The sequence below is a fragment of the Rhinolophus ferrumequinum genome, chromosome 16 (genome assembly GCF_004115265.2).
Source record: "Rhinolophus ferrumequinum isolate MPI-CBG mRhiFer1 chromosome 16, mRhiFer1_v1.p, whole genome shotgun sequence".
Taxonomy (NCBI): Eukaryota; Metazoa; Chordata; class Mammalia; order Chiroptera; family Rhinolophidae; genus Rhinolophus; species Rhinolophus ferrumequinum.
The window spans coordinates 29,413,992-29,435,342 of record NC_046299.1 but is presented as its reverse complement, the minus strand read 5'-3'; the positions used below and the strand labels follow the sequence as shown (position 1 = coordinate 29,435,342).

General features: G+C 34.4%; 1 protein-coding gene across 7 annotated transcripts in view; it reads left to right on the top strand.

The window, feature by feature from the left end:
* The window catches only part of EXOC6 (exocyst complex component 6), a 172,856-nt gene that overhangs the window by 113,829 nt on the left and 37,676 nt on the right, over positions 1 to 21,351 (top strand). For all 7 annotated transcript variants that reach the window (XM_033130775.1, XM_033130780.1, XM_033130778.1 and 4 more), the window contains exon 19: positions 13,019 to 13,160. In XM_033130775.1, the coding sequence (XP_032986666.1) occupies positions 13,019 to 13,160 (142 nt within the window). The remainder of the gene's footprint in view (positions 1 to 13,018; positions 13,161 to 21,351) is intronic.

Below are 21,351 nucleotides of genomic sequence, written 5' to 3'. Positions count from 1 at the left end.
TTGTATTAAAAATACAAAGTTGTATTTTCAAAATTGTGGCATAGTCAGTTTTGAGTACATTTTAGTGTTTATCAAATGAAAATTTAGCCATATATTGTATATATGTGCTTACAAATTGTTTTTTCTTGTGTGGATATTAATTTTTAAAATATGTAGTGGTAATGAGTTATATTGATCTAATTTGACTAACTCATATAAAAATGATATGATGTGGACTATGATGAAAGCATCATAAGTCCTATGACTTACATGGTGTTTGTTAAATTGTTGTTGACTGACTTTTATTGACTAGGTTACTAAATTTTAGCTAAATTTTATCTTGACTTTGTAGTTTTAAATATCTCACAAAATACATACACTTTGAAAGATTATGGAAAAATAGTTCAATAAAATAACCGTAGTGGTGGGATAATTATACTAATCCAAACAAAATTTATTAGAAGTTAAATTTAGAAAGAACGTAGAGATAGAGTTTCTAAAGTTTAGTTAGTCCAGTCTTCCAGAAGAATGAATTTATCTGGCTAACACAGCTGCCAGCGGGCTGCTTGCTAGGGTTAATTAGGTTGATCGTCCTGGCTAGTTGAGTGTCTCCTTCCTCCAGTTCTGCTTGTGCTTTCTCCTTTACTCATTGTGTTTTTGGTGAAGAGGACAACTTCCTGTATGGAGGGGCACCTTCTGTGTAGGTTATACCCGACATTCAACTTCCATTAATAAATAGATTTTGAGTTTAATGGACCTAATATGAAAAGGTTAAATTCATGTATTTAAATTGAGAGCAATGATTTGGTTTTTACTTTAATCTGTTGTTCACTACTTATGGGAGAAAATGCATTTAAATGATTAATTGTAAAATAATTTAGTGTTCCATCTTTCCTTGAGTAATTTATTTTATGCTATATTAGCAGATTATGTGGAAGCAGAGTGGCTTATCCTTTCTAAGCATCTTCAGAGTCATATTCAGTACAACTTTCTATTTATGAAAAAATAGACATTTTATTTCTTTTTGTATTAAAATCACATGTGGGAAGAGAAACTTGTTAAAAATTCAGATTCCAGCGCTTGGCTCTAGACTTAATTAAAATTTGCAGAACTTAGAAATCTGCATTTTTTGCTTAAAATTTGAGCACAACTGCTCTAAAGCAAAGAACCTTGTTAAAGAGCTGGTATTTTCTAAATTTGCCAGTTTAGCAGACATTTAATAACTGCTAATGTTCTCAGTATTTTGATGCTGACTAGACAACTTGATTAGGTAGACAAATGTCTGGAAGAGGACTGACTTTTCTGATTAGTGTGGATGTAAAAACGCACAAACCTTCAAAATAAAATGGTCGTCACATTATTTGATAAATACCTTTAAATTTTAGCAAAACATGCAGAGCCAACTAGCTTATTTTTTATTTTGCTCCTTGAAATACTGCTTCTGCTGTTAGTGGAATACATTTTCCCTTTTTATTTGACTGCCTGGCTGTCTTCCTTCTCAGACTAATAAACAGTGATCAAGCAGCCATGTCGGTAAGTACATACAAGCTAAAGCTAGCATGTCAATTAGAAAATTGTGTACTTCCTGCATGTTTATTTTTCTCTGCTTAGGTATTTAATAGTGAATTCTAATTATTTTAGCATTGTTCTCTATATTTTTGCAGTGTTGTGTTCTCTATATATTTGTAGTTTGCAGGTAATAGTGGTTGTACCTAAGTTTGCAGGTAATAGTGGTTGTTTTCGGTGAAGCAGTCAAGGTACTCTGGGACTTGATGGTGAAAGTTAGTATGGTGTGTCTGTGGTGAGTGCAGTACAGTGGGAAACCTCTCTGTAGTCACCTCATGCATGACAAGGCACACTTTGCAGATGTTTTCCACATCTGTAAAATGAGGTCAATAAGAGTATATACCCTACAGATTTTTGTGATTATTAAATGAGAGTGTATACACAAAATGTTTAGAGAAGCACCTGGCATATAATAAACACTCAAAAAATATTAGTTGTTTGTAAGACTACTTACGCTTTTCCTGAATGCTTTTTCTCTATAACCAACCCTATCCCAAACTCCACTTGTAGCAATCTAACCCAGACCATAACCCAGTGTGATTCATGACCCACTGCAAATGTTTCTTTTTTCACTCCATACCCAGTATTGCTCTAATGAGTTGCCTTAGCTTTTATTTTTTTAAATGGCTTCATCATATTTTGCTTTTTAATGCATTTGTTCATCCTTTCTACCTCTAACTGTGAGCTCTTAAAGACCAGAATAAGAACTCATAAATTTTTTCTGAATGTATAAATATTGAAAATTCTTCTTATCTTAAAAACGCTCATCTAGCATTTGAAGTTTAAATGTCCTTAACCTACGAGGTCAGACAGTTAAGTTCACAAACTTATCCTCGAAAAAGTGCTACATACCTCACTGCTGAATATCACTACAGTTACCTTCAAAGTACTCCCCTTGGGAAGCTATGCACTGACGCCAGCGCCTAGTCCACCCTTCAAAGCAATTTGGGGACTCTTTTTCTGGAATGGCCATCAGAGCTGTTGTATTACCCTTAATGTCCTCAATGGCATCAAAATGTCTGCCTTTCAATATTTCCTTTATCTTTGGATAAAAAAAGAAGTCATTGGGGGCCAGATCAGGTAAGTAGGGAGGATGTTCCAATACAGTTATTTGTTTACTGGCTAAAATCTCCCTAACCGGCAGTGCCGTGTGAGCTGGTGCATTGTCATGATGCAAGAGCCATGAATTGTTGGTGAAAAGTTCAGGTCATTTTCATCTTTTTCATGCAGCCTTTTCAGCACTTCCAAATAGTAAGCTTGGTTAACTGTTTGTTCAGTTGGTACAAATTCATAATGAATAATCCCTCTGATTTCAAAAAAAGTTTAGCAACATTTTTACAACAAGTTTGCAAACTTAATTGTCAGGCCTCGTATAGCCTGTCCTTTCTGTTTCTATTCCTATCATTGAAGTTCAATTTTTGATTATTGTATTTGTCTTCTAATTAGTTTCTCCCAATAGTGTCCCCTTACTTCAATTCATCCTACATACCAGTGACAGATTATTCTTTTTAAAGCACATTCTAATCATATTTCCCTATTTAGAAACTTCGGGGTCTCTTGCTTATTTACTGAATTAAGTAAAAATTCCACAGACTAACAAAAAAATTATTTCAGCCTCTTTTCAGATACGTTTCTGACTCTTACTCAAGATGGCATTCCAAGTGGAAAATTCATTGTGTCCTGAATCTATCTTCAAGTTTCTACTTTGGCTTCATTTATAACTGTAAAAATCCTGTATCTCTTCCAAAAGCTATCTTTAATGCTACCTCTTTCATGAAGCTTTTGCTAATTCCATTTAACCATATGTGATACTTTACATTTAGGGTACTATTTATATATGTCTTTTACTAGATCTGTTTGTAGACTTGCCTTCTTTCCACTATTAGAATTTAATCTTTTTATGTCAGGAAGTGTATCTACTCATCATTTTATCTTCTGTAGCACCGAAACAATGTCTTACACAGAGTAAGTGCTTGTCTTACCCAGAGTAAGTATTTTTTAATTTAATGTGAGAGAAATAGTGAAGAAACAGACTGTACAAAATTCATTTTCTTGTATGTATGAAGAGGATAAAAAGTATACTGCACTAATCAGAATTTTTGAATCAAGGAATTTGTCAGATATAGAATACTTTCTAGTTTTGAGGAGAAAGTTTTCAGGCTGTTACTTGCAGGTAGAAATTTGGAAAAATGTCTATATGAATGTTACTTAGTAAAGGTGATATCAATACTGATTATAAATATTTGTATGTTTATCCCTTCCTTGCACACCTCCATGAAAGAATAATATAATAATTCAAACCACAGTTCTCTACATATAACTATAAATTGAATAGTGATTAAAACAAAAAAAAAGACCTGATAGCACCAAAATAACTGTTGCAAATTTCCAGCACTAATGACAAATGATTTTTCCTATTGAAGAGATAGACCCACAGTCTTTTATTTGACCTTTATACTCATTTTATATAGTAATTGTTAAGTAATTATTAAGCTTGCCAACAAGTTTTCCTGCAGATAAACCATATACATATTCAAAATACAGAAGTGATATTCAGAAGTGATACTAACCTTTTATCCCAATAAAGTTCAAATTGTTTCTTTTCCTTTATTTAAGAAGGCAAGGATAGATTTGGGGATCAGTTTTAAAGGTTTGGCACTTAAACGTCCAGTGTTTTGAAAAAGTTACTTACATGAGATAGCTCTTTCTATGATGATAAATGAGGTATTTCTATGGCATGTTTTGGTTTCCATACTTTTGTAATAAATTAATTCAACTACACAAAAATCAGCAGGAACAAACCATTGAGAGTATATTAGTGCAAATGGAGAGAGTTAAAGAAGTTTGAGAGAGAATGTAAATGGAAAAAGTTGAAAATGGTCAAAGCCTGTTACTAGAAATAGAATTTATATTTTTTCTTAAGCTTTTTTTTTTAATGTAATAAAACAGTTAAGTGATTTTCACTGCTAGAAGTTAATTGCAAAAAAAAAAATCTTGCTTTTTAGTTGAAATGTGAACATACTTGAGTCTTACAACTTTAATCCTTTTAGGTATTTATTAAGTTGATGTCTCTATTAGCTAAATGCTGTGACAAATCTTGGTGAGAAATTTAATTTTATAACTTGTAAGTCTTATGTGTGTATAGTGTAGCATACTTAAATATTTCCCTGCTGTCAACAGTTGTAGAAAACAGTATTTTGAATTGCTCTTAATCAGAGCATCATTGGAAGAAGTTGTAGTAATAGATGGCTTTTAGAAGGAAACAGCATGAGAATTTTAGTAGGAAGCCAGTGGGTTAGGAGACAACTATGAGACCTGACCTGTAAGTAACAGAACAGGGAGATATAAAAGGAAACAATTAAAATGGACTCTTCTGAGCCTACAGACTCTATATATTTATATCTATTTATCTGTCTGTCTATCTATACAGTATTAGTGTACATATATGCATATGCACACTTACAAATATCCTATAAATTTACTCTTTAACAGCTATGGATGAAATAGACCAGCTCATTGGTGCAGTCTTTATGAACAAAGTACCATCTTAGACAGGAAGATTCAGTACTAAAAACAAATAAAAATGCACCATCTGGCAACAAAAAAATCATGTTTAGAAAGTTACGTGAGTTTCTGCAGATAGGAATGGTAAAGTTCTAGGAATGCATATGGTAACCCATGTTCCACAATAGAAAGTAAAAATAGAAGATGGTTCCCCACCCCCCCAAATTAAATGGGTCAAAGTTGAAATGGGGGAAGAAGAAAAGGGACTAAAATATGTGGATAAGAGATTGTTTGAGTTGGGATTATGTTTTATTATGAGCAGATAAAGACAGCAATAAGGAGGTCAGGTCCCCTGAGGAGAAAGAAAGGAGTTGGTAGGAAAAGATGTTGGAGGCAGAAGTTTTCTATGCAAGCCACAATCTGGTGATGCCAAAGAACAAGAACCTCTTTTTTTTTTTTTTTTTTTTTTTTTTGGTATGGAGCAAACAGGGTTGGAAAACGATAGAGCTAGTGGGAGAGATGGAACAGCCTTGGTGCATTCAGGTTTACAGGATGTTTGCAGGTCAGTTAGAGATAACAGAAAATACAACAGGGCAAGGTGCTGATATATCCTTATAAAAAAAACTTATACAAGGTCCGATAATACAAAAAGTAGAGATTAGACTTTGTAAAGTCCCAGCCAAGGAGCATGTTCTGATGAATATTACATATAGGGGAGGAATTCAGAAGATGAGCAACAACATTTTAATAGCTTTTTTTTTCTTCATTCAGGACACTTAAGGTATTGTAGGGAAGCTGTCGTGTTGTTTTAAATCTTTCTGCCTTTTATGGAAATCAGTATGGTAGGTGGTAGCACTGAGATTAAAAACTTCTGTCAATTCTTTGGAAGCAAGAAGGGAGCAGCTGGCAAAAGCCTACTGTAGATGTCTGGAAAGACTTGTTCAATGTCATTTGCAGGGTTGTCCTTAGAAAAAGAAGTGGTGAACCGTGATATGTGCCTCCCACTTTGTATGAGTTTTGTTTTGTGTTAATGTACATCGTCCTTTCTTCACTGGATACATTTCCCTTGTTCTTTTAAAATCCCGTCTCAGGTACTCCCTCAACTGGAAGGGACTCTAATGGTATCTACCCAATCCTATTCCCATAATCTAGGATTTAGCCCGTGAAATTACCTGTTTAGAAAGCCCTTGGCATTCTGGATGAATATATTCAAAAACTTTGAGAATTCCCAAATTTGAGACTACTCCGTGTCATGTGATTTCTTTCAGAAAATGTTATAAAATACCATTGAAAAATGTAGACATTAACAAGAGTTACTTTATCCGTGTCAACTTAACAGCAGACAGCCAAACCACATTGAGTTGGGGAGTTTGGGACTTTGCATTCAATCTCTGAGTGGTTTCCCCCCTCATACCCATTTCACAGAGCATGTTAATCAAATGTGTGCCTCTCGGCAAATGAAGCCCTGCTTGTACTGGACTCTCAGAATCATTCCTTAAAAGGTTGAAGCCTAAATATAAATCCTTGAATGACAAAGTCCTACTCTGTGCTGTGTTTACACACACACACACACACACACACACACACACACACAGAGAGAGAGAGAGAGAGAGAGAGAGAGAGAGAGAGACAGACAGAGAGAGATGTTTGTAATATATCAGCCACCTATATTAAGATAGAGTCAGTTATCTTGGGTGACAGTTGTCCATTTTACTAATGATCATGTGAAAACCACCTATATTGTCTAACCTATTAATGATTTTGGCAACTTTGCAAATTTTAAGTCATACGGTGTTGTGAAATAGTACATTTTAATGATTATATAGTCTTGATACTCTGAGCTGGATGCTTCTGTAAAGAAATGAGGGTGACGCTGCTGTCAGGGAGCTGTTGCTTTAATAACAGTTCCTGGGATGCTTCAGTTTTTCAGTCTTAATTCTGTGGTTTAGCCGTATTACACATTCATCACAAGAAAAATTACAGCTCGTCTTTAACTTCCCTTGCTTTTCTTACATTTGCCAAGTGAGAGAAGTTATAGAAATTAATATTTCCCTATGTAATCATATGCCTGACAGCCCAATTTGCTATTTCCCGTAGAAATAATCCCTGTCACCCCCCAAGTGGCACAGACTAGCTTTCTCTTCCTGCTACTCTGGGCAAAATTGCATGTAGCTTTCACCATTTTACCTAGATTTCTGATATATCAGTAGCTTGGAAGCAGAGGCATTTCTTCAAAACCTTGACGTCTTGTAGACTTTTACTGCTTTGCTTGTCCTTTCATCCTCTTTCTGCCTGTTAAATTAGTTTGACAATATCATGGATTGCCATGATAGCAACAGTGATACAGAAAGCTAAAAATCTGGTTATTACATGTCATATAAAGCCGTGTTCAAAAAATTGCTTTAAAAAAAAAGGCTACCAAAGTTTGATGAGCCCTTTGGTTGGGATAAAGAGGTTTTGAGTGAAATATTAATAGATAGTGTCATATATTACAGGTGTCCTGAAGTTTTCCCAGCTTTGAGAATTTTTTTTTCCAACTTTAAGATAATTGTGTTCTGTGTTATTCGTGCATGCATGCGTGTGTGTGTGTGTGTGTGTGTGTGTGTGTGTGTCCGTGTCCCCATCCGTTAGTCCCAAGAGTAAGCATTTATGGTACTATGTCATATCCTTATGATTAGGAATTGTTAGGAGAAGAAGAGCCTAAGAAGGGACATTGGGAATTTATAATTGAGTGTGGGTATTGTGGTTAACTAATGTGGTAACCAATTTTGGGGGGGGCTAAAGTTACTTAGATGGGGAAACAAAGAGAGTATGAGAGGAAGGTAGAAATGCAAAAGAAGTATTTTGGAGAATGTCAGGGATATTAGATTGAGTATATTTTGATAGGCTGATGAATGTTTTTGGCATAATCTCAAAAATCTGTCTTCAAGATGGTGTTAAAGTTGTTATTAAAACTCACTAAAGGAATTCATCTTGATATTTAAACCTTATAACTCATCTATTCTCTCTTATTGGGAATCTGAGACATTTCAGTATTATACATTGCGGTGTTAGACAGAGTGTTCAGCCAGAAAATAGATTAAAACTTACCTTACTAGATAGAGGAATCTTTGTGCATTTTTGAAATCATCTTGGGGAAATTTTCATGTCTTATACTAATGTTTTAGGTATGTTTTTTCCTGATTTAATAACATTCTTTACATTAAGTAAGATGTAGTTTCATAAAGTAAAACTTTACATTAGTAGTTTTTATATAAAATGGAAGCACAGATTGCTTAAATTAAAATGTCTACTTTTTAACGAGACATCTTTTTTTTCATATTTCAATTGAGAATTTATTTCTAATTTTAACGTTTACTCCACATTTGATGAAAGTCCTCACTCTTTGGGTCTGTGTGTTTTCAAAGGACATAAATCGTGGCTCTTTAGGAGACTGACTGATTCATTAAAATACTTTACTTCCTCTTTTGCCTTCCCTCGGAAGAGACTATTTCACAGTCCCCTAACTGAAATGTATGTAGTAAACTGAGAGGCAATGAGTTTGAATATTATAGCAATATTTTACTGTTTTAAGTTAACTTAAAAAAATTAATAACTTAAATAACTTTAACCAGTCATATAGAATCAGAATTAATAAATTCACTTGTCTTACTAGATAGAGGAATCTTTGTGCATTTTTGAAATCATCGTGGGGAAATTTTCCTGTTTTATACTAATGTTTTTAGGTATGTTAGATTTAATTGTTAAATTGACCACAATTTTATTTCAGTTTTTCCACTTTTTCTGGCAAGAATTACGTAAGTTTTTAAAACAAAATCTGCTATCAATTTGAAGAATAATAAATACAACACAATATTTCTGAGTCTGTATATTCCTTTTTACTTAAATAAAAAAGTAGTTTATTGTGCAAAGTTGACCTTTTGTGGGGACATAAATAAAGGAGAATGGGCTCTCTTGGGATCATTAAGAAAAGTAGACCGATGCAGAAAGAATGGTTGTGATTTCAAGAGCACATTTTTATGTTAAATGTACTTGAGAGAATGAAAGCAGCATTGAAAAAATGCTTTCAAATAATTACTGCTGAAATCAAACCTTCCTTTTTTTATTAGATCTTTGAAATAAGAGACAGGAATGGAAACTTCAAATGAAAATTTAAATGTGTCAAATTAGTTTTTAACTTTCTATCAAAACATTACTTTGAAACAAAAACAGTTTTGAGCCATAATCTAATAAAATGTGTTGTAATTTTGTTACCATGTCATATTATGATGTTTCAAAGGAAACAGAGTATCTTTAGCCTAATCTATAATAGTAAATTATTTGTGTTTTCTTTCATTCCTTTTAAACTGAGGGTTGGTGGTTTGTGGTTTATTGTTCCTGTGATTGGCATTAAAAGCCTTATTTCACAGCTTGCAATGAGAGACTATTGGGTAAAGAGTGTCTGTGTTCCACAAACTAAATTCAAAAAGTGTCACTCAAGGTCTCACATAGGTTACTTAGAGAATGAGTTTTCTTACTGATTTCACCAAATGTCGCCTCATGCTGTCTTTGATTGGCACAGCCTGGCAGGGAGGATGGATGAATCTGTCACCGACTGGTTAATTGTGTTGCTGGTCTCAGTCTGACATCAGGTCTTTGACTCTTAAGTGGCTCAATACAAAACAAATTAGCAGATTGTAGTCATATTTCTCATTCTATATGCTTTGACTTTGTTGAATGCAGTCCATAAATCATATTGACTGACACACAAGTAAATGATGAAAGCTGCTTTTGAGACATGGATCTAGAAAGCAGCACTGTGAAGGTGCCATGGAAGGATGCATATGGTTGACCCTTTGGGAATTTCCTAGGAGCCAAATGTCTCTTTACCACAATTGTTCTTAGAAGAAAAGCTTTTGGGTAATGCAAAAAGGATCTAATATGTCAGCAGATTCTCTTTTACAAGTTCCTTTGAAATATAAGAAGTTTGTCTAAGAGTGTTCTCTCTTTGCAAGTTGTTTTTCAGCAAAATGTTAGAGCAGGGTAAAAAAGTAGTTACCTTTAAAAGTTTGGCAGGTGTTTTTACTTATTTATTGAACTTTGTGTTGTTAAGGGGAAAGAAAATGTTTAATAATAGTTGCAATTAATTTTTAAGATGAAGGCAGCAGAAATTTTTAGGTGCTTGAGATTTATTAAATGTGCTGTTTTCTCACTTAATTATTTTGGCTTCATTTGTTATAATGTTAAAAACCAGAACATCTCTAATGAAACAGTCTAGTTTTTAAGATAATTATAAAAGTACTGAGGTTAGTCTTGTTCTAGAAAATTATATATTATTAAGAGCGTCGACAATAATAGCAATAATATTGTTCAGAAAGGGGTGTTTTGGTTATACCAAAGTGTACCAAGAGCTATAGGCATCAGAAATGAATTCCCAAAGATGTTTTTGGGGTTTGCAAATTTTTGGAATGTTAAAATTTTTCTATCTAAAAGTAAAATTCAAGAAAGTATTTTTCTATCTAAATTTTTCTATCTAAAAGTAAAATTCAAGGTTAAATTCAAGAAAATTTGTGTACATTTTATTGCTAGGAAGTAGACATTTAAAAAAAATAATTATAGAAGATAACTTTTTAAAAATTTAAGAATCTGAACCTTTAATGTTAACTTCAATTTTGAGCTATAAGAATTTATTTCATTTGAAGATTTACAGAATATTTTATAAATATTTTAAACTTCTATCCTTGAGAATAATAAGTCTGTATTTAATATGCATAATAAAAAGAAATTTAATATTCAAATTTTATTAGGTTGGTGCAAAATTAATTGCGGTTTTTGCAATTTTTTTTTAAAAGTTTTTTAACCGCAATTACTTTTGCACCAACCTAATATTCTGTGATTTACACAAAAAGCTGAATTTGTGTGTGTGTACTCCTGTGTGTGTTTTCATTACCTGTTTCCATCAGGTTTATGGAATAGACTGTCTTTCTGTACTTTTACCATCATTTTTGGCTCCAATACTATTGCTAATATAGTTATTTGTAGCATGTGAACCTATGTTACGTTTTACAGATCACCTTAAAATAATACCACTGATATGTGCAGTGAGTTTGCTTATGAAATGAATATAATAGTAATTTTGTTTTGGCAATTTATTAATTTTCTTTTGCAGTTAGTACATTATAGTGGCAACATAAGTACGACATGGAGCTGATTTGACAGAGAAGTACTTAAACTAAAATGAACTAGTTGTTCCGTTAGGTCAAAATGACTTTTCTATTAAGTTTTCTGAAGCCTATTATATTGTAATTAAGTTACATGCCATTGCTTTCTCCTTTTTCTGCTTCTCCCCCTCCCATTCATATTCATATTATTCTGCTTGAGGAATGGAGCTGCTTGTCTCCCAGACTAATTCCTCTTGGGTTTGGGGGATCTTGAAGCATGCTGGGTTTTGCATTGCTTGTTGCATTCCTGTTTGGCAGTTCATCAGTATCTGTCAAATATATTGTTTGCATCGGCTTTTATCTCTAAAGTTTTTGATTGAGAAATTGACATTCCATTTCAGATACACAGTTTTTCACTGTGCATAATGTCTAAATGCTGAAGACTCATTCATAAAAGTTGCTTGTTTCTAGTCTGACTTTAAATGTGTACTTTAATAAACAAATGTAGTTCTAGCAAATATCGTGAAAATATATTTATGTTCTTTCTTATTCTTCTAACACATCAACACTGTGTAAATATTTTTGCACCAATATATTGTAGAATTTATGTTTGTGAGATATTTTTCATTATTTTGTAGCTTTCTTGGCTTTTGTGATAAGTAGGAAAAAATATAATTATCAAATATCACTGGGTAAATAAATATTTGTTAAGGCGAATGAAGCAAAACATGGCACATCTTCCAAAAGTCATTATTTCTAACCATATTCATAGTCTTTGAATCCTGTCATGGGAGTCCATCACCAAATCACATCATAGATATGGGTTAAGATAGTCATCCTAAGAGTAGTATTACACTGGAAAACCTTAAAAGAGTCTTTATATTATTTTATTTTAAACTTCTAGTTGAAATACAAAGCCTGTTTAAAGACACAGTTTATACTAAAAGTGATATTGAATTGTGATTCAGCTATGTAATCTACAGGCTAAACATTTATAATGACCATTTTTATCATTTTTGATAAAATGTAGCCTTAATAAGGCTATCAGTGAAAGTTCATGTAGCGTTTTAGGAGCTTATTATAATAGAAAATGTTTTCTAATGATATATGTATGGTGAAAGAAAACCACAAGTACTTGTAGTTTTACTTAACTACATATTTCTAAATTATTGGATGATTTTAAAACTTACTTTTGAAAACTAAATGTAGATCTGCAGATGATTTTGAAGTCATATTGGTAGGCAAGCCTTTTTTCTTCTTCTCACTGATTGAAGTTATGCTACAAACTAATGTTCTGATTAGATGTAAGAACTTATGACTCAAAGTTTATTTTGAATTTTAGGTACAGTTTAAATGATAATAACTTAAATTACACTGTTTATTAACTTCATTTATTCTGGTTTAGTTAACTATATAAAGGAGAGCTTAGAGAATATTATATGAATAAAATGTTCTGTCAATATGACAGTTATTCTATGTCATCAATGTCATATTTTAATGTGCATTTTTTAAAATACTTGAGACATTTTGAGAGATCTAGAATAATTAATTATTTACTTGTATTTTTATGTTCCTGTGTGCAATTAGAGTTTTAATGATACTTACAGCCTGAGAGGGACAAGTGAACAAGAGTATTAATTTTAGTCCTACGCTAAAAGGCATAGCCACTCAGAATACAGAAACAGAAAGGACATTAATCACCATTATAACCAAAAAAGGCAACAAAAGATAGCCAGATATATAATTTTTCTAATACGTTATGAGGTATTTATTTCTATGTTTGTTTCTTTGTTTGTTTAATTTTTGGTTTGGAAATGTGTTTTAAACAGGGGAAAGTTGCCCAGACTGCTTGCATGTCAGCCTGCCAGCATCTGTCAACATCCCTAATGCAGATGCTACTGGACAGTGAGTTAAAACAGATAAGCATGGGAGCCGTTCAGCAGTTTAACTTAGATGTCATACAATGTGAATGTAAGTACCTTCTTGCTTAAATCTCATGCATTCCTAGGAATCTATATTTAAATTATATGAAAAAAAGAAGTATTTAGTAGGATAGTTCAGAAAGGAGGGAAGAGGCCTGATTGAGGTAAACTTTCAGGAGCCTTAGAAGCAACTTCCTTCCAGGAAGAGAAAAATATCTCAGCTTTACATTTAGGGCCTCTAGAGAGAGGCACTGAAGTGGCAGTCCAGACTGGGATCATTAAAGGGATGATTCATTTTCCCCTTATTCCTTCTTGTCATTTTTGCCTTCTTGCCAGGACTCTCTAATGTTTGTCATAAATGAATGAAATCATTCTAAGTTTGTCATTCTTAACTTTCCCTGTAAGTAACTCTTTAGATATTTACTAGAAGGATGCTCTTAGGACTCTGTATTCCAAATGAAGCTTCTTTTATATTCTGAATTTTTTGTTCTTTTCCCCAAAGAATTTCTCAAGCCTTTACCTTTGCCATTGGTTTTCACTTAATTTTTTTTAGGTAACGAGGTTAGCAGATTCCATAATCTAATGTGGACATTAGCCAGTTAGCTTCAAAACTGGATGTGCTGCTTGGTTATTAGCCTTGTCATATATACTTCTGGATGTGGGTTTTATAACCCTTAAATTGTAACTCTTTAAATACAGGACATGAGCATATGGAGCAATTTTTCAGCAGTGCTTTCAATTCAATGGTACAATGATTAAATGATGAAAATCCATGCTTGACAATTTAGTCAGGTACCTCTGTTAATAAACTGAAAATCAGTGGGGCGCAAGAAGGATTAAAAAATGTTTGTCTGAGGCAAATTTTGCAATAATATATTCTGTGTGAAAGACATTTAAAAATTAAATGTTAGCAGCTTGCAACTGAAGCAGAAGTGACAGATTTTTTTCCCCAAAGAAATATCAAATATTTGCCCATTGCATATAAGACATTCTTTTAGGAAAAAACATACTTCATATTAAAAAGAATAATTATGAAAGTTCTTTGGTCAAGTACAATTGTTTACTACACACATAAAAATAAATAAATACAAAGTTTTTAAAAACCTGTTTCCCTCAAAAAAAGAGAAATGCTTATCTACAAAGCAAAAGAAAGATAGTTTTTCCCTAGGGAAGAGAAGGATTAATTTCTTTTCCTAGAAAGCATTTCTAATTTTCTGCAGAAAACCTTTATTATACTTCTTTCTCAAAATAAAACTATTATTTACAAAATGATACTTATTTTGTATTTACAAAAAACCTTTTTTTCTTACAAGTTTCCAAGCTCAAAGTAATTGTTATTCCGTTCTAGAAATAATTTGAAACTGATTTCTTAAAGTTCTTAAAAACTTGTCCTAAGAGATCATTCCTGTATGACATTGCTTATGTATGAAATTACATCATATAGAAATATTGCTTAAGGCATTTTGTATTACATCTTTAATGTGGACTCAAGTCATTAGGTGATTTGAATTATTTATTGGCATTTGGTTGTGTCTTTTTAATTAGATTTTTTGGTTCAAAAATGGAAATTATTGTTTGGTTCGACAACTTTAGGTATCTGGATCTTTCTTCTATTCTCTTGCCTCTCTCCATGAAGCACTATCCTAATTATACTAAGAGAAAGGCACATGAAAAACATAATCTTTGTCTCTCTGTCCTACCATAGGGCAGAGAAACCTTTACTTACTTCTTTGGATGGAGTTAATGAAAGCTCCTTTTAAAATGCTGATGTTTTCTTAAAGGACTAATGTCTTGGAAGAGACCAAGAAGGGTTCTAAGTATGAAGTGTAAGGCTGTTAAAGAAGTCTTGGGGTCAGGTACAGAGGGGTGAACCCTAGCCTGATGGAGACCCGGGTTCTGGCACTGTAGATAAGGAAAGGGAGAGACCAGGACTCAAAGACAAGCCACAGGCAAATCTCAGCTTCTTTTGTGATCGTGCCTGTGGTTGTCTCTGCTCCTTAATACTTAGTGTCATGTATTACTTAGTCATTACTTAATACAATATCATGCATTCTGGACTCTGAACAAATATAAATCAACATTACATCTTTCATGCTTGTTGCATTCTCTTTCTGGTGCAAAAGAATTATCTACCCTCTGACTCATTACTTTTAGTGGTTGGTACATAAATCACTTAAAAATGCAACTTAGCTTTCTGTAATGAGTATTTTAAGAGAATTTTAAGTTTTCATCCTATTTAAGTTGTGTTTTTGTTTGTTAAATGTAGAAAAAACTTTAAAAATACAAAGTTTATTAATATTAATGCAGTATGTATGCTTTCTACATACTGGGGCAAGGAAAAAAGAAAGGGAGATAGGAAGAGGAATTTGGCTAGGTAGGAAGAAGGCTAGAGTACATGATAAATTTGTGAAGAGAAGGGATCTGGCTACCATAAAAATCAACTGGGATATGCAGAAGATAGGCAGGTAGTTCAGATGTAGAATCCTAGAAGCTAAAAGATTATTGAGTTTCCCCACCCACCTGGTGATACACACACGCTCACACACTCTCACATGTTCCTCTATCTACCTTGACATCCTCTCTAAAATAACCCTGCCAAGTAGTTGTCCAGCTGTTCTTGAACATCCAGTTTGGTAGATGAATGCTCTTCAGAAAATAAGTTTCCATATACTACATCCTTCTTACCATTTCTTACATTGAGCTGAAATCACTTTCTCTTACCTTCTCTTGATGAACCTAGTTCTACCTAAGGCTAGTCACCACAAGTGCATATTGTGACGTTGTGCAAATTAGAAAAAGTATTCCCACTAAAAGAAAAAAGTCCCCCATCGTTGTTCCCTTGATAGGAATTAGAAAAAGTTTACCTTTTGTCTCAGCTAAAGCACATGGCTTATCAAGTGAAATGTGAGCTAGATTTCAGCCCTCCCTTTCCCCTTCCTCTCCTTAGCTGGGCAACTGTGTGTAGTAAGCAGTCTGACAACTAACTATATGTAGTAGTTGTGCTTAGAGTCATACAGAAAAAAAACACAAATCCTTATCCACAAGCCAGTTATATGAAAACTGCTCTTATAGCCTTCCAAATTTTCTGAATGCCACAAATCAACAATTCTTCTCACTGTTCTCAAAGATATGATTCTAGATCCAAAGCTCTTTTAACAAACTGGTTTGACTACCTCTGTTTAATGTCTGATACCCAAAGTTGAATACAGAGATACTCAGGTGTGGGGGAACCAGTATAATATATAGTCGGACTATCAAATACGTTGTTCCGTATTCTGTAGTTTATTAGTAGAGCCCAAACTGTTACTACTTTTTTTGTTTGCCAGAGTATACTCTCAAATCATGGAAGTTATAATGTTCTAAAATCTCTGTGTCTTTCTCCTTTTTTGTAATTGTTAAGCTCTTTTTTCTTATCCTATACGTTTATATTGCTTTTTATTTTATGATTTTAAAGTTACCCCTATAAAATTTTCTTTTAGGATTTGTCCCATAACTAGCTTATCAAGATCTTTTTATATCACAATTTAATATTATCTGCAGACGTATAATCATACTTTTTGCATATTTAACAAGGTCATTAGCAAAATGTTGAACAAAACCTGATGTCTGTAACTTGAGACACAGTACATCAGTGGGCCCCAAACTGCGGTCCTCAGATGAGCAGCACCAGTATCACCTGATAACTTGTCAGAAATGCATATTTTTGGGCCCCAGCGTGCTGAATTGGGTACTTTGGGCACAGGACCCAGGAATTTCTCTTTGAATAGACCCTCCAGGGGATTCTGATGCACAGTAAAGTTTTGAGAACCACAACTTACATGGTCCTCCTTTCATATTGACTTAGATCCATTATTCAGAATTTTATGGGTATCTTAAGATTTTTTCCAGCCAGTTACTAATTCCCTAACTGAATCTAACTTGTAGTTTTGCTGTTATGAGCAACTTTGTCAGATGCCTTACTGGCATATAGGGATAATAACGACCACTGAACTTTCCTTATCTACCAGTCTAATTACCCTTTCAAAGCAGAAAATTACACTACTCTGATTCCTTATAAACCCATATTTACTCATAGTAATTACTTTCTCTTCAAGAGGCTTAGAAACCATTACTTAAAAGTCTGTGACTGGTTCTTGGGATTAACATAAAATCCTACCAGTCTGTTTTGTGCTAGCAAGAGATCCAGAGTCCAAGGAAGTTGGGTAGCAGGAATCAAGACTGGAGACCATGAACACCGAATGGGGAATTCAAGAAAGGCTTAGGTCAAAGAATTTAAGCAATTGGAGGTGAGCGTAAAATATAAACAGCAAGAATGGACTTTATTTTGAGTTAGATTTTCCTTTAATTGGTTTGATCAGAAAAGCAGGATGTTTCTTTTTTTATCCTCTTACTTTGTAAAAACAGTTTACATGTATTTCCCAGGCCCCAAAATGTCAGTTCACAGGTAGAAACAAATAGCACATCTAGCTGAAGTTGGGGAGATGGAAAGTTGGAAATAATTCAACTCCTCATGTCATTCAGCCACGTGCTTTTAGTTTTTGTTTTGTTTTACTTTTCTGATGATGACAGAATTAGCACTGATCCATCTACCTCACCTGTTTTTTCAAACAGTGTTTTGGTGCCCTTTTCCCTAATATTCCCTGTGACACACATACTTGTGAATTAAACTAGCTTAAGCTAAAATTTCAGTCAGTAACTGAATTATTTTGCATGTAAAGTCAACTGATTTTTAGGAAGTTTCATTTATTCAAATGTTTAATGAGAACCTGTTACCTGTTACACACTGGGAAATCGAAGATGAATCAGGCTTCAAAGATCTCACAAGCTCTTTGCTCAGGGAGGAGACAGACATGTAAATAACCATCATAAAACAAATTCTTCAGAGGAGTATATATTCTAGAGAGGAAGCAATTAATTTTACATGCCATGGGGTTGAGAAGATTAGCTACATTAGAAGTGAAGGGGCCGGCCCGGTGGCTCAGGCGGTTGGAGCTCCATGCTCCTAACTCCAAAGGCTGCCGGTTCGAGTCCCACATGGGCCAGTGGGCTCTCAACCACAAGGTTGCCGGTTCAACTCATCGAGTCCTGCAAGGGATGGTGGGCTCCGCCCCCTGCAACTAAGATTGAACAGGGCACCTTGAGCTGAGCTGCCTCTGAGCTGCCGCTGAGCTCCCGGATGGCTCAGTTGGTTGGAGCGCGTCCTCTCAACAACAAGGTTGCCGGTTCAACTCCCGCAAGGGATGGTGGGTTGCGCCCCCTGTAACTAGCAACGGCAACTGGACCTGGAGCTGAGATGCGCCCTCCACAACTAAGACTGAAAGGACAACAACTTGACTTGGAAAAAAGTCCTGGAAGTACACACTGTTCCCCAATAAAGTCCTTTAAAAAAAAAAAAAGTGAAATCTGAGCTGCGTCTTAAAGGATGAGTAAGATTGCATCTAAAGCAGGGAAGGGAATTCTGAGCAGAGGGAATGGCATAGGCAAAAGCACTGATAATCAAATACTTAGGGAATTGTCAAACAGTCTTGTGTGGCTAGACTACAAGATGCATGATGAAAGTATTGAAAGATATGGCTGAAAAAGTTAGACTCCTGAATGCTTGGACTTTATTTAATAAGCAAAAGGGATCCACTGAAGCTTTTTAATCAGGACCATGACATGATGAAATCTCTGTCATAGAAGGTTAACTGTGTCGTTCAGAAATTGAACCGAAAGGAGAGAAATACAGAAAGTAGCAAAACCTGTTTAAAAACTGTTGAACTTTTTCATATGAAGGATAAAAAGATTTTGATTTTGGGCAGTGGGAATGAAGAGAAGAGGATGGATTCCAGACATTTTGGAGGAGGAAATATACAAAATTAGTGAATGAGTAAAGGTGCAATTTGATATGAATTAGATGGTTGGAATCAGAGAATCACAGTGAAAGAGAACTAGGGAGGTGGTGTGTGAAGAGAGAGAAAAAGGAATAAAAGAGATTTAACAATCCAGGATAGATCAACATAGAATTTATAATTGTAAGCACCTTGCAGAATTCTATGCTCGTAGCATATTTGTTGAATAAATGACCAAATTAACAAATCAGGAAATCTCTATAATCTACATTTGTCTCTCCTAGAGTTGTACCTTTGTTGTGAAAACGCTAAGGCCAGCTGATACTGCTGTACTTTAACTCAAGACCACTTAACTTCTTGATACAGGCATAACTGATCACTTGTAAAAATTTTTCACATTGACGACTATGTTTAAATGACTCTTAAACTTCATCTGTTTTGAGCTAAACCATCATAGTTTCTTTAATGTTTTCTTATGGGATTATTTTCACTACCCTTTTGATCATTTTCCTTTGGATCTTTTTCTATTGTTCTTTTTTAACCCATACTAGGTCAAACTTGATAAAATGTCTGAGTTCTGAAATATAGAATCATATGAACTTACATAATCTTTTTTTAAATGGTGCCTTCAAATCCATTTTAAGATATTCTGAGTACGTGTCAGGAAGTTGAGACCATGGTTCCAGTCCTGGCTCTTCCCTGTGTTTTGGGCAAGTGGCTTTGGACAAACCACTCAACAATCTAGAGGCCTAAATTTGTCCTTGAAAAATGTATTTGTACCCAAAATGTATTTGGAATTGATAATTTCCAAGATATATCCTAGTTCTAAGATTCAGAAGCAGCAAAAGTTGAGGCAAAGAAGAGTATGGGGCTTTGGAGTCATATATTAATTGTGTCATACCTACTGTGTGCTTGGCATTTAGGAGATAGAGTAGTAAGCAAAACAGAAAAGGACATAACCCTCTTGGGGTTTAAGCTTGGTTAGGAGGTAGTCATTGAATAACTGCACTAATAAATATGATTAAATTGGTAAATTCTATAAAACAAAAGTATGTGGCACTGTGAGAAAGTACAGGGTGTGATCAAACAATATAGTGAATGTTTAAATTAAAAAAAACTATTACAGTAAATGACACTGCCATTAATCCCCCTCAAAATACTCCCCCTCACTTCAGACATACTTTTCCCATCAGTCTTCACTTTCTGAAGCAGTTCTGGAAGTCCACTTTTGTGACTGTGTTTAGTTGCACTGTCGTGGCTGCCATGATGTCCTGCATCATTTTTACTTTGGGGAAGAGCCAGAAGTTGCACGGTTCCAGAGCCAGTGAATAAGGTGGCTGAGGACACTATCATAATGTTTTTATTGACTGAAATTTCCATACCAGAAGCATGTGTGACATGGAGCCTTTCCGTTGTGATCAACAAATATGGTGAATGCTGCTGCCGAGTGCCATCCAACGGAAAGGCAGGAATCTTCAGTAGGGGAAGTGGTGTGATGAACCTTAGTAACAATGTATGACAAGTTTCAACTTGTTCGGTGCAGTCAGTTGGGTGCGAGCTACGGTTGAGAGAAGGTGTGTTTTAAAGTGTGCCATAAATCATGGATCACAAACAAACATTAACATGAAATGGGCAAACAGTTTCATCCTCCATCCTGATAATGCTTCTGGTACGGCAATTACAGTCAAAAACATTACGGTTTCCTTTTCCACCTTATTCACCTGATCTGGTGCCATGCAACTTTTGGCTCTTCCCCAAAGTCAAAATGACCATGAAAGGCAGATGTTTTGAATGGATTCAGGATATCGAGGCAGCTATGACAGCACAACTAAAGACACTCAGGAAAGAGGACTTCCAGAACTGCTTCAGAAAGTGGCAAGAATAATGGGATAAGTATGTTCAAAGCATGAGGGAGTATTTTGAGGGGGATTGATGGCAATATGTCTTACTGTAATACATTTTTTTAAAAATTGAACATTCACTGTATTTTTTAATCACACCTCATATAAGTAGCAGACCTAATTTAGATAAAAGTTGCATAGGTTGAGAATATTAGGTAGAGTCTATGCCATGAATGAAGCGGATGCTTTTGGTTAACTTGACCATAACCATAATACTGCTAAAATTGTGTGGTTGGAGAAGTCAGGAAGTCATCAAGGAATGCATCTTTGGAATTGCAAATGTAGCCCCCTCCAAAAGTTGCACTGAACCTTTGATCCTATTATAGATTTTGTGTAAATTCAAGAGAAATCACTTCCTACATGGAAGAGCATTTGCCAAGGTTGACATAAAGCTGATGTTCTAAATCTGTTGAATGTGCTTTGCTTTATAGTAATTTTTAAACACCTGTTAGGTATGGGCCCACAATATAGGTACCTTACAAATGCAACTGTAAAGTATAGAGGAAAA